At 25.9% G+C, this 14,454-nt stretch overlaps 1 protein-coding gene across 1 annotated transcript in view; it reads right to left on the reverse strand.

Annotated features, from left to right (window-relative positions):
* Window positions 1–10,084, reverse strand: part of LOC129618917 (trypsin-2-like) — a 42,434-nt gene extending 32,350 nt beyond the window's left edge. Inside the window, exon 1 of the mRNA XM_055533946.1 lies at window positions 9,930–10,084. Within this exon, the coding sequence (XP_055389921.1) occupies window positions 9,930–10,084 (155 nt within the window). The remainder of the gene's footprint in view (window positions 1–9,929) is intronic.
* Between the last annotated feature and the right edge of the window lie 4,370 nt (window positions 10,085–14,454).

The raw sequence follows: 14,454 nt of genomic DNA on the forward strand, positions 1-14,454 counted from the left end.
TATAATTAATCTCATTGAAAAAAGTATTGCTTTTAAAAAAATATTCTTAAATTTGTTAGCTTTAGCGAAAATATTTGTAACTGTTACTAAAAAACGCAGTTAATACTTTCAAGCACCCGTTATTAAAATGTGCAATTTATCTTCTATAGTTGAAATAAGAACACATTTTACATTCTACAGGAAGTAGAATGTAAAATGTGTTCTCCAAAAACAAACAATTAATCAAAAGTTTTATAATATTATTTGTTATACTTTGATCCTTGAATATTTACACTTACCACCTAGTAAATTAAAATTTTATGAAAATATTATTGGACACATTCTGTGAATATTCACGATGAATAGAGAAAGTAAATAAAAACAAAAATATTGAAATTTAAAACGTCTTAAACTTCTTCTGTTTATTCAAATTTATTTATTTAGAGAAATTCACTTTTTCCATCTTTTAAATATCTGCGGTATATCAAATAAACTTCATATGTGGCCTATTTAAAAATAGAACACAATAATGTGTAAATACGAATGTAAGAAAAGAAAAGTCAAGTCGCCAAACTGTCTGATTTGGTCATAAAATTGTTAAACACAATAAATATCCACTTGAAAATAACAAAAAAGGAAATATGGGTTATTTTGTTTTTGATAAAACCAAAGCTGGCAAAAGCATACAAGCATACAGATCCATACACATTTATAATCGACCTCTGACTGATTCGCAAGTGATGTGGAAATCTTAGAAATTTATTTTACGATGCCATGTGTGTGGCCTAATTTATTTTTCTTTTCGATCTTATATAGCAGAAAAAATATGTTCATTTCATTTCTAAAACAAAACATCTTGCCAATATTATCGTTAATCCATCTACATTGGATAATTTTTTTCCTCTTTCATTAAACAATTTCAATTTTACAATTTAATATTAAGGGTACTTGCTTCATTTCATTCATAAAAAAATATATCCGGAATGTATACAGAAAAATTCGGAAGAAACATATGATTTCAAGCATGATTAAATTTAAAGAAATCGTAAATGAAGACAGACCACTTAAATTTGTTAACATTATAAATTTTTTATTAGATATTATATAACAAGCATTATATTGCACGAAGAAACTCAGTAAAATTTTATCAAACAGCGTAGATTTTCAAAAGATAATTGGTTGTGATTTTATGGTTATTGTACGCCTCTTTTACATTTTTCCTTCAATTTAGTCATATAAATAGTTATGCTCACATTTCAAAAGGACTAATTGAACTGAAGTTCTTTCTATCTAATTCATTATCGTAGAAATCTAATGTGTTCAGCACATAAGCGATAGTAAAACAATATTTTTTGGTTTAGCGAAAGAGTTGCACAAAATTATAAAAATGCGTTTTTCAAAATTTTAAGGAAGTCATAGTAAGCTTGACCAAAAGTGGAAACCCGATTTCCGAGCAGGTATAGTTCCAAAAAATGATGTAATAAACAGCTTGTTCATTATTTCAATAACCGGAGTTAAAATATTCAATTTCAAGGGAATTTATTGATTATTTTTCTATAAATAAGCAAAATGTGAATAAAGCCCTTATTAAAAACACATTTTCTGAGACCACGGCCAAAATAAACTCACATATGAAATTTCTTCAAAATCAGTTCAAACTAGATGGAGATACATAATAGCACATGCAAAGAAACCAAAACCCCGACATCTTGCTTAAAATAATTTATTTACTTACTAAAATAATTCATTTCTCTATCATGGAAAAATTCGTTCATGTTGAAAATTTAATATGTAAAATGTAGTGCTATAATCTCAATTGCATAAGATCAAGGCGATAGATAATAATTAAGTGCTTGTTTTGCTTGTGTTTTCTATCTATGTGATTCATAGTTCACTTTAGCAATTATGGCAGTTCTTGTTGCTTTCGAAGCCAAATAATTCAGTTCAAAGTTTACGTACGACTACAAAGTGAAGTTTTGAATTATAGACCCATATAAATAGCACAATACCAACTATAGAAAATTTAATTAGAACAGGCAAATGTTATTATTAATAATTTTTCGCTTTCTTATAATAACTATGGATTTTTATCTAAATTACAGAAGAAGTAGTAATTATTGCATAATATTTTATAATTCTGACAACCATGAGATAACATTTAGGTAATTAAAATTTGTAACTTTAGCTTTATTATGTCTGTAGATCCACTGCTTCCATAGTAATTTTAAAGTAGACTTAACTTGTTATTGACTTACATAACAAAATTATTAAAAAGGATAAAAGATAGTACACACAGCCACACATGCCCAATAAAATAGTTTATAATTTTAACCCTTCATTTGAAGTGAAATTTTTAAAGATGTCGCCGTTATATTTGATTTATATAGTTGAATAACGGCTATAAATTCCAGTGGGAGTATTGAAATAAAATGAATGAATGGATGAAAAAAACCAAATTAAAATTTAAAGTATATGAACGGTTTGTGTCTAAAATAATTTTAATATGAGAAAATGTTAATAGAGGGAAGCTGTGTTGCATGCGCAAAAAAAAAAAAAGAAAATTTTTTTTCAATCCTTTTTTTTTTAATTTTTTTAAATTTTTAATGCTTTTTTTTTAATGGGGTTTTTTCACTTTTTTTTTTCATTTCTTAAATTGGAATATAGACTGGGGAAAAACCAAATAATGGAATACGGTGTAAAAACAAATTTTCCAATTATTATTCTCTTTTTACATAAATACACACACAAACATATTATATGGGTGTATGCCCCCGTACTCATATGTTCTCATAGTTGTAGAGTTTTTATGTATGGCGGTATGTTGTTCACATCTATGTATGACTATAGACAATAATGTATACGTATAACGGTATATTGTAATATGAGATTTGTGTGAATGGAAGAGTTATAAAAAGAAGTCATAAACGAAGATACAAAGTAGAGCAGAGCGCATGGAATGGAAAAATGTGATAAAAAGTTTTTTTTTTCAACATTGTTTATGTTGTTTCTATTTAGCTCTTATTTAATCTATGATATGTGTTGTATATGTTAATATCATTCTCATTTAAAAATAACAAAATACAAATTATCCATTTGTATATTGTGTATATGAACTATATATGTATATACATACATACATATATTTGGATTAATTTAAAGGGAAAAATCCCTTTTCAATAGAAAACTATAGCAATTTTTGTTGGAATTTCCTATAAGTGACTTTAAAATTCAACTTAATTTACTGATGATCATGTGACTGCAATGATTTAAGCGGAAAATTTATTTTTAACATGAAAATAAAATTTATAATGCATTCATGTTTTCTATAAATATTGTTTTGATTAATTTAAGCCCGCACATCGTTGTTTAAACAATTTGCATGCGAACTATTTTCATTAGTGCCGTCGCTAAAGTTATTTTTTTCATGACTGAATATTATTTGCACTTATGCATGTTATCAAAAAATTCTGAACTCACACATTATATTTAAAGGGCTAGAAGACTAAATGTGGACCAATGACATATGGGAATGTAAAAGAGCTCATCATATCTTCTTTGAATATAATTATTTAAAATTTTTAATAATCAAGTATGTTCAAGGAAACTTACAAGCTAGACGTTAATTAACATGTGTAACACAAATAGAAATTTAGTTCGAAATTAGCAAAAGAATTCTGGAGAAAATTTTTAAGATTTTTGAGTATAATTAGTGATTTAAAAGTTATTGTTGGTTTAAAGTTTGGTTAACAATTTATTTTTAATATTAGATAGAAAATTAATGGTTTATTAAAAATTTAGGGTCTTGTTATTCTGAAAAGTTAAAGAGCACAAATTTTATTAAAATTATTAAAAATAAAGTATGACACCTACACTTTTAAATGAGAATTATCTATTCAATTGGTAAAAGAAATAAAAATAAAAAAAACGCTCAACAAGTTGGAGAAAAGTGTTTGTTATATTATACTAAAATTTATAACATAATTATACGAATTCCAAAGAAATCAGAATCTTAAGTACAAGTTATATGCTATTGTTTATAAGAATTAAACAATATGGGTTAATTGGGATAAGATTCATTCAGCTACTGGTTCTAACTTATATAAGAACAAAAAAAAAACTCATTAAGTTCAATATGTATAAAACTACAATATTACGTAGAAAACAGTCGTTAAAAAGATATGACCGTAATTTTAAGGAAATTCAAAAATTTAAAACGCGTTTGTTGCATGACATGCATTTTTCATGTTCCTACAAATTGTTAGTTTTGGATTGAAAATTTCTAATTTGTAACATGAATCCAATAAAGCACGGACAGCCATGAAAGCTTACCTTAGTTAAAATTGTTCCCAGAAAATTTTGGCTTAAATTTGCGTTTACTATTAAAATGACGTAATAATGCTTCATGTAACGGAAAATTTTGGTTTATGTTAAAAAATAAGAAAATTCTGTTCACGATACAAAAGCAGGTTCAGGTTTAGAAGAATTTCATCGTATGGGATTCCATGTTATAGGTGCTGTATAATTTTCATATGTGTATTTGGAAAAGCACTAACCTAGAGTCACAGAAAAATTGTAAATATAGAAGTCATTCAGCTTTAACGTAGAATTTTATCAAATTTTGTTTTCAAATTCAAATATAATTTTTGCTTGTTGTGAACGATGATTATTAAGCATTATCGTGGTTTTCTCAGCAATTTCGTGTATAATATAGATGACATTGGACAAACAGTTGCTTAAACTTACAATTTTTTTTAGGCAAAAAATAAAATAACACAAATATTGCAACGCAAATGACTAAAATAACCCAAAACAACTGAAAAATATCCACATAACTCCAGAATTTTTTTTGGATGAAACCAAAATCTTTTCAGCTTTCAAATGAAAATTTATTAATTTTTTTTGTTGAATTGGACATATTTATTTTTTTTATACAGGAATGTTTATATTTTTAAGAAAATAAACGCCCAACAAAAATTTTATAACTTTGTTTTCATATTGATGAATAGAATTTTGGGGTATAAAACCAAACAGAATCTGTAAGGTAAACCTTATAGGTGCTGGGTTTGTCATAACAATGGCCATAAAAGCTAACTATGTTTTCATAATACAAAAAAAAAAAATTTCGGCCTTTAAAGTCAAAATAACAATCTTTTGTCTTGTTTCTTCAATAAAGAGAACAAATTTTTTTTTAACCATTTATCATTCGCAATTGATTCTAAAAATTTGTAAAAGAAAAATACTAATTTTATTTGTAAACATTTTGGAAAAATAATTTTTTTTTCTTAAATTAACAAAAAGGATTCCAAATTTTTTTGATTACGATTTCAGTTCAGTAATTTTTGACAAAAGAATAGTTCTTAGAGTCTGAAATGACATTAAGGGAAAAAAAATCAAATGATAATGACTGCGAATTTAAAAAAAAATTTTTCTAAATATTTTACAATAGTGTTAGTGTTGTAAATAAATTTGTTTTTATGCAATAAAAAAAAAATCGCGCCCTTTCTAAAAATCAACAAACATGAATTAGGACAAAAGAGTATTTGTGTATAGAAAAGGTAAGCTGCACTCAAATATTAAAGAAGGATCGGTTTTTTGTTTGATCTCGAATGCAGTTTATGCGTCAATTGTTCCAAAAGATATCTTAATGTTCTTTTTTGTTTTGATTAAATGAATGTACTGACAGCATAAATTGTGTATTTACTATATGTATATATGTATGTATATGGTAATGATAATAAATTAATACGAACATCTTAATTCTTAATTTTTTATAATGAGCTGTACATATACAGAATTCTTTTTAGCAACTGTATGACATTTTAATAAAATCATAAAGAAAAAATAAATTGTTTATGCTTTCAATTTAGATTCTTTCCTTAGAATAAAATTTTTAGAAATTTACCCTACGTATTTTGTTGAAACAAGTACTGGGAATTAACGGTTGAGGTATGGAACTTTAAGGTTGAAATATTAGCAAATCTAAACGAAGACTGATGGAAATTGTCAGATTATATTCCAGAACCGAGATTTTGAAATAGTTGCAAAGGAGATTTTGTATAGCAAAGAACTTTGAATTCGTGACTTTCATATTGTAAAAATTTAGGCAAAAAATTGTCATCCGTATTATTTATGCAGAAATATTGGCGAAACATTAATTCCATACTGTTTAGAACCTGTTTTGAGTGCAAAAAAGAAGCAGATAATCATCTGAAACTCGATACTATTTCTAAACTTTCAGAGTACCCTCTTACAAGTTGGTTGACTTTAAGACGAATTGACAAATGTTAAATTCAAATGCGAATCTCATGACATACTATTTTGACAATTTGAAATTCAAATTCGTTTTATAATATTAACTAAACTATTCTCTGTAAACTTTTAACATTGCACAATTTAAGTAAAAATATTAAAGTTTAAGAGACTGCTTGAAAAAGAGGCTACAATGAGTAAAATTGTTTACGTAACTAGTTTTCTGAAATTATAAGACACAGTCATGAGATAGTGAAGGCTAAATAAATTCACTTATCCAACTCTAATCCATGTTGTTATAAACATTAGTGTTAAAAAATTTTTAATTTAATTGCGAAGACGGACAAATGCAATATGATAATCGGGTTTTGCTCTCGCAGTTATAAAATTTTTATTGCTATTGACTCGAACCTGAATTGCTTTAATATGATCAGATGAACGAATTTCATTATTCTTTATTCTTACTATCTGATTTTCGTCAATCACATAAATTAAACCTTTTAAATGTTTGCCCCACCTCTGCTCCCGCCCCTGCCCACTTTAAGTCTAATAATTTGTGTTCTCAATTATTTTCTTAATAATTTGTACAACTAGTTTTCATATACATGCAATTTATTGGTTTTATTAGTCAAACTGGCACTGTATAAGATGTACGAATACCTTTAAATTGTACGAAATTATTTTTCGCTATTACTTTTCACTTAACGGAATCTTTTATATGGCACTCACTAAAAGAAAAAGCCGTTTCCTATATTAAAAAATCCTTTAAAAATTATGTGGAACAAATTTTAGCTATGAGACGCAATATTAAATCTATCCTGTTTTTGGACGGATTCAAAAACTTAAACATGAAAAAAAAATAACAATGTCACCTTTTTACATAATAAAATGATTTTTAATACAATTCTTTTCGTATCTATCCTTTTTTTTTTAGAATTAAAAAATTGTCCTCAGAAAATCAGTTTTTTTTCATTCTGCTTTTCTTCTTGTAAATTTTACATACAGGTTAAATAAAAATGCCGCAAAAGCTATAAACAAAAAATTTTTCAGCTTCAAAAAAAACGAATGAAATAAAAAAAGAAAATATTGCGAGGGCAACAATAGATTTAAAGTATAAGAAGCAAAAATTAAAGGATAAAAAAAAACCAGAATTAAAGAAAGAAAAAAATTAGAATCCATTGATAATGTTAAGAAATTGGTTTTTATAACTCCAATATTCTCATCTGAACGTTATTGAAACCAGAATAAGAACAAAAAGAAAAGATTACATAACATGCCCCTGGATATAAGACAATAATAGAAAAAAAAGGATATGCTGCAACTACACAACTATACCATTGATATTTTCACATCCTTTTTTTTCTCTCGTTCCTTGACAAATATTGTGTCATCGATGTTCAATAGAACTTGGAATTTTTTTTCCTTATTTATTTGTGTTTTTTTTCTTTGTATTTTTTTGTATCAAAAGAACAAAACAGGACAAAAATTTTTCTTTTTTCCCTTTTTCGTTTCCTTTTATTTCAAATATTTATTCTTTTCGCCTCTCTTATTCTTTGGAGCTCAATAATTTCACCTTTACTGATACTGTTGCTGCTGCTGCTGCTAATATTGATTCTCTATATGTTATTGTTGTTGGAATTGCAATAAAATTCAAAATATAAAAAGTTGTAAGGACATTAATAATTTTTTAAGTTTTGTGTTTTTTTTTTCTATTTTCAATTTTGAATACATTTTGCTATTTTTAATTTTTAATTTATTGTTATCCAGTTTACATTGTTGTGTAATAGAGATGTCATTTCTTTCAGTATATCACCAATTATTGTTGGTGTATGCCAGTGTTGGTATTATGATTTTGTTTTTTCTTTCTATTTGCTATTTGCTTTTGCATTGTTTCATTTAAAATGTGCCCCTATTGTTTTTCTTTTTTTTTGTTCAAAATATTCTTTTTAGTATCCTTTAAGTTTTTCTATGATTTTTATTTCTTAATTTAAAAGGTAGACGTCATGTCTCCAAATGAATTTATATATAAGTAAAGGTATGACGTGAAGAAGGTCCAATTTACCATACATTCATAAGGCTTACAGAAAAGAAACAATTTATTAGGTCGTATGATGGTGATTCATTTGTTTTTGGAAATCAAAATTTCGTTATATGGTCAGTTCTAGTAAAAATTCAATAATTTTCTTCACTTTTTTTTTATTGTTCAAATGTTTTATAAAAAGACGGCAATTTTGACAATGACAGAAAAAAAAAATTTGTTCTTTTTGGCCAGAAACAGTAATAAAACATAAGTGATTCTCTATTATCATGATAAAAAAAAGACAAGAAAAAAACAAGAAGAAAAATAAAAGGATAAATTTTTTTCCTTGCACATAAAAGAAAGAAAACTTTTTTTCTTCTTCTTCTTCTTGTTCAATGTCCATTTACAGTTGTCCTAGTTGTCCTTTTAAAATATTTTGTGATTTTATTTTTTTTTTATTGTTTTGTTCTTGTTAAATTGTCATTATAATCAGCCGATTGATTGTGCAATGTTTGGTAAATATTGACTTTTTTTGTGCAAAAAAAAAAAAAACAAAATTCAAAGTAGAACAAAGGCAGGGCGATGAAATAAAATTTTGGATTTTTTTTAGGAAAATTCGAACAATAAGTTGAAAAAAATTTTAATTGAACAATAAAAATAATGTAATTTTTATTTGTACACAATATCTATATGAGCCTTTCAAAAATAAGGTCTATTTAAATTTTGCACAAATATTTGGAGGCGGATTTTTTTATTGTAAATATTTTCAATGTCTTATTTTCCAAACAAAAAAATAGCAAATTACTTTAAATAGAAAAATATTTGATAAATTGCAAAATATTTCTCAATAAATTTGTTCTTTTTGCCCGCCATTGTTTGCGTAGAATCGAAATTGATTCTAAGTAAATTTAGACATCATAATAACAGTAGCGAATAAAATCTTCTTACCTAAGGTAGAGTCATAGCATTATTTTATTGAAAAATAAAGAATTTTGTAGAATTTTTGTGTGAAAAAATTAAGCCCCTGAAATAATTTTAAATTGATATTAAACCACATTCCAAATAAAAGTTCATTCCAAATTCATCAACAGAACCAGAAACAGAAAGAACGAAGTTTGATAAAACGAAATTTTTGAACCGAAATTTGGATTTGCAGCGTTCATTACGCCCATTTCTATTGCCCATTTTCCCCATGACGGGAAAATTTTTGAAAAACTTATAGAACTTCTCAGAAACACCATGTATTAAAGCACTTGAACTGAAGTAGAACCTAACTAAACTCTTTTATCAAAGATAAATAATTTTGTCGTCCACAGGAATCGTTTGAAAACTATGAAAATTAAATATCATAAGAGTTGGACTTTCGGCTTTAATAAAATACTTATATAAGAAGGAGCACACTTTTAATTAATGACAATGGACGTTCTCTTTAATTTGTATTATACAGTATGTAAGGTAGTAATTTTCATAAAACTTTCTACCTTGTTATGAGTAATGTTCGTAACACTGTGATTTGCTCTTAACAATCTAGTTGAATTTGCGTTTGCAGTTCTGACTGTGAGAGATTTTGTTATAGTTATTTATTTATTGCAGTAAAACTTGAAAAACAGCGCTGCCAACCAAAAATTCTGTCAACTAATACTTGATGTTATGAATATAAAAGCAGAAAAAAATTGTATACTGTCGATTTAACACAAAATCTTTTGTAGGTCTACCAGCAAAAACAGAATGTTTGCTGCAGCAAACTACAAAAATGTGATGTGCCATTGCAGATCTTTCTGTTAGAACTGCACACACGAGTTCATACTGACTACGTCTCCAATATGAAACTCCCATATTTAAATTTGAAAATAATGCTCGTTCAACACTTTAATGTTATAATCTAAGCGATATGTTTTTTTTTTTCAATTTAATTATTAAGAGTTGTGCTGAAGAGGGTTAATCTCCATAAAAAATTTTGACTTTTTAACTTAATTATAGAAAGCATTTAATACACATATAATTTAAAATGAGTACATATTAATACACATAAGTATGCAAAATTATGTGCATACGTTACAGTTGTACAAAATATTTATAAGAACATTACAAACATATATAAAAATTTACATAATTTCTTTCAACACTTTCTACATTATAAAAACTATTGATGACTTATGAACCAGCACCTACAATAAAAAGGGAGAACTGTTTTTTGTTTTTTTCGTTAAAATAATAAGCAGGCAAGCTCCCGACTGAAAGTGACAACTGGGATTTAACAACAAAAAAAAAATTTTTTATAATCTGCTCCCATTAATAATAAAAATTTATTTATATTTTTTTTTTTGTATATTTTCAACCCATGTGGCTGCGATCATTTACCTTATTTGTGCAACGTAACGCATTGTCATGTTCTCGCTTATGTTTTTATGTTAAAAATTTATTTATGATTTTCTTTATGTTTTACTTTTATGTAATTTTGTGTATTTTAAAAATAAAAGAAAACGTGACAATGTCAAAATATCCGGATATAAAATAAATTTTTTTTTAAAATGGAAAAAGAATTCCGAACATTTCAGGCGTGCCGCAATAATTCACCTATAACACATTAAGAATCATTAGTTTTCCTCTTAAATAATAATATCTTGTATACGTACTTGTATACGTATTATTTAAGTATACAGCCATAACAAGATATATATGTATGATCTACAAATTATATTGATAATGTGGTGTTGGGGTAAATTACAGAAATTAGCATAAGTCTATACTTATTGTGCACAAAAATTGTTAATATATTTATGAGAAAGTATTCGTATTTAATAGCTCCTTATTGTTAGTTTAATTCTTTATAGTTTGTTAAAATTTAATTTCGTTCTCCTATTAGGCTTCTGGATTAAGATATGAATGTGAAACTGTAAAATCTTTCTAAACCAATATTCCTGAAACCATTTGCTTTTGTAAGTAACAAAAAATAAGATTTTCTTTAAAATTATTTAAAAATCAATAATAGAAGTGTATTCACAATATTGCTTTTTTTATAATGGGTAATAAGTAAGTTCCACGAAGTTCGATATAAAATCAAAAATAAACCTAAATTAAAATTGCCATAATAAAAGCAATTTGTTACAATTAGAATTTTAATGAATTTAAATTTTGTATATTTGAATCAAGATTATAATAAAAGATATAGATAAGACTGTTAAAGTATTTGACAAAAATTTATTCAATTCCAAATTATTCGAAAATCATAGCTCGAAGAATATCATGAAGAACAAATAATTATAAATTCACAGTAGTTTTCCATATTTAAGAAAACAATATCAATTAAGAATAAATTCAATTATGCTATCTGACGACCTTAAATCATTATCTCTAAAGATACATAAAACATATTCAATCACCCTATCCTTTAACTACCCGATCACCCTAACTATCCTTGACAATACCGCATTTGTATATTATAAATTTACTTACAGAATATTACAAATATTCGGGTAATTGCGAGAAAAATTGGTTCGAAGGTGGGTCTTTGGAAGTGATCGCCTTAAATTCTGGACTATGGTTCAGGGCAAACCTGGAATTATACTTAAAAAATGCAATTAAGAATTAAAATTGGCAATTTTATTTTGTTTTAAAAACAATTCATAAATTAATGTATGGCTTATAATGTATTAAATCGATAAATAAAGCAAAAATATTATTCTTTATTATCAATCGAAATAGTTCTAATATAACAAGACATTTTCACCAGTCCAGTTTGGCATTTACTCACTCAAGAAAAGCAAGCAAGTATACAATGCATTCTAAAGTACTGGAAAAGTATAATCTTTGAAATATTCATTAAACATACATACGTACCCTTCGAGTGAGCGTTACTTCCAAAACAAATGCATTTACGTCTTATATTTTGGAAGGTGCCGTACAAAAGCCTAAGCCGATATTTTAAAATCTTTGTATGGCAATTGTGTTGTAAGTTAAGATTCTTCATACGAAGAAGAATACCCATCTCTCATACAGTCAATGATGTTCAATAACCTTTTTTAATAATTAATTTAAAATAATAGTTGATTTTCTCAAACCCGAAAACCATTAAGTTATTTTATCATTATTCCAATAAATATTTTGACATTTCGTATTATTTTGAATTATAAGAGGGTTGCTAGTCAAAAATAGTCAACTCATCTACTTTATTTTCACCTAAGATTATTAGAACCAAACTATTCTACGACTACTTAATATTGAATTCAAAACTACATTTTTGTTCAAAGACAATGCTTTGAGATTTTCCAATTCTGAACAAAAATTCGAAAAGAAAATGAAAATTCTTTTTAAATTATAACCAACAAAATTTAGAAGCAAAAAAAAAAAATAAGTTGTGAACTAAAACAAACCAATAAATTTTCCCAAAATACAAAATTATCTTAACCCGAACCATTTAATCTTAAATGAATAAAATGAAGGAATCAAAATAACAAAACAGCTACAATAGGAAAAATAAAAGAGTTTTCAATCTATTTTTATAATCCGTATGAATCTGAAAAATGTCACTTTTTTTCCTCCAAAAATAATAAACAAACAAACAAATAAATAATAAACAAAAACAAACAAACAAACACTCTCTTAAACATTAAGACGTGGTATGGCAGTATTTAGCATAAAAGTCACAAAAATGAAGAACGAATAGGGGAACGAGTGGATACCGAATATAAAGATAAATGAAAAAGCGAAATATTTAAACCATAAAAATGTCTTAAAGGGTTCTGCTTGTCTTTTTGACAAAATCACATTAAATTCTTTTGGTAGAGTAGATGAGTGATCTTTATTTAAAGTTCAAAGACAATTTAATGTATTTGTTTTGATTTTTTCATAAATTCGAATGTTGAAGAAGAAAATTGGAAAAACTTGAAAAATTTTCATATACGAACAGAGTGAAATTTAATGAATATTTGGAAAAATCCTTTGATTTTGGAAACAAATTTTCAAAGATTTAATTTTTATAATTACAAGCGAAAAAATGGAAATTAATTCAAATTTGTAGTAATGCAATCTAATCTAATCTAACCAACTATACTAGTCATATAAGCCCTAGTATAATAATGCAATATAGCAATAGTTATAAGGGCGGAATATGTTTAGAAACAGTTTATATCACTGTATAGATCATTAGATTTATTGTGTTCAATATTGCATTGATAAAGTGCCTATAATTCGAGCAAAGTTTTCGGAGCAGTAAAACATACAGGACATTTGTAACGAATAAAAGAATGTTCAATTCATAATAAATTTAATAATATTTTGCAAAATTTTTTCAATTTTATTGAGAGCGATTCGATATTTTTTTTCAAAATCTGAGCTTTAGTTCCGGAATTTTTTAGTATTTTGCTAAATTTCAAATATTTTTCTATTTTACAAACCCAAAATGAAAAATAACAATTAAAACACTAAACATTACGTGTATTGGTATAAATCGCTTAATATTTTAATTAACAAGATTGCCCCATTTTAATTTTCATTTATTTTAATATAGAAAAACAAAACAAAAAAAAATTACATAAAAAATACGTGATTTTCCAACAATAAAATAAAGAAAAGGAAAAAATTTACAACAAAACACCATACCATAAAAGAAAACAAAGAAAATTTTTGTCAACTGTTAATGTGCGGATAGAATTTTTCCCTCAGGGGTCATTTCGTTTACATTTTTTACACAAAAAAAAAAAAATATAAAAAAAATTTTCTTTAAATTTCTTAAATTTAAAAAATTTTTCCCGAATTAAAAGAAGTAAAAGTACGTATGTCACAACAAAAACAAACACACGTACGCACAAAATATTTAATTATAGCTACGCAAAAATAAAAATAAATACAAAGGTATACACATACATTAAGGCGCAAACATAAAATAAACAAAAAAAAATTTCCCTTTTTAATTTTCTTTTTAAAATGCAACAATAAAAATGAATTTTCTTAATGTTTTTCCTTTTTCATTCTCTTAAACTCGATGTTAAATTAACCTAACGAAGAAAATGCCGCGGAACGACAAACAAAAAAAAAAGAAAAATCGCGAAAAATAAAAGGAAAAAAAAATAATCACAAAGTTCTTAATGAAGATATTTTGAGTTCCCCACAAGTTTTAATGAAAAAAAATTACGCATAATTAAAAATGGGCGAAAATCTCATTTAGCATTAAGAATAAAAATTAGAAAAAAAAAGTAAAAAGTTAA

Source organism: Condylostylus longicornis, unplaced genomic scaffold (genome assembly GCF_029603195.1).
Source record: "Condylostylus longicornis isolate FDR11 unplaced genomic scaffold, ASM2960319v2 ptg000010l, whole genome shotgun sequence".
Taxonomy (NCBI): domain Eukaryota; kingdom Metazoa; phylum Arthropoda; class Insecta; order Diptera; family Dolichopodidae; genus Condylostylus; species Condylostylus longicornis.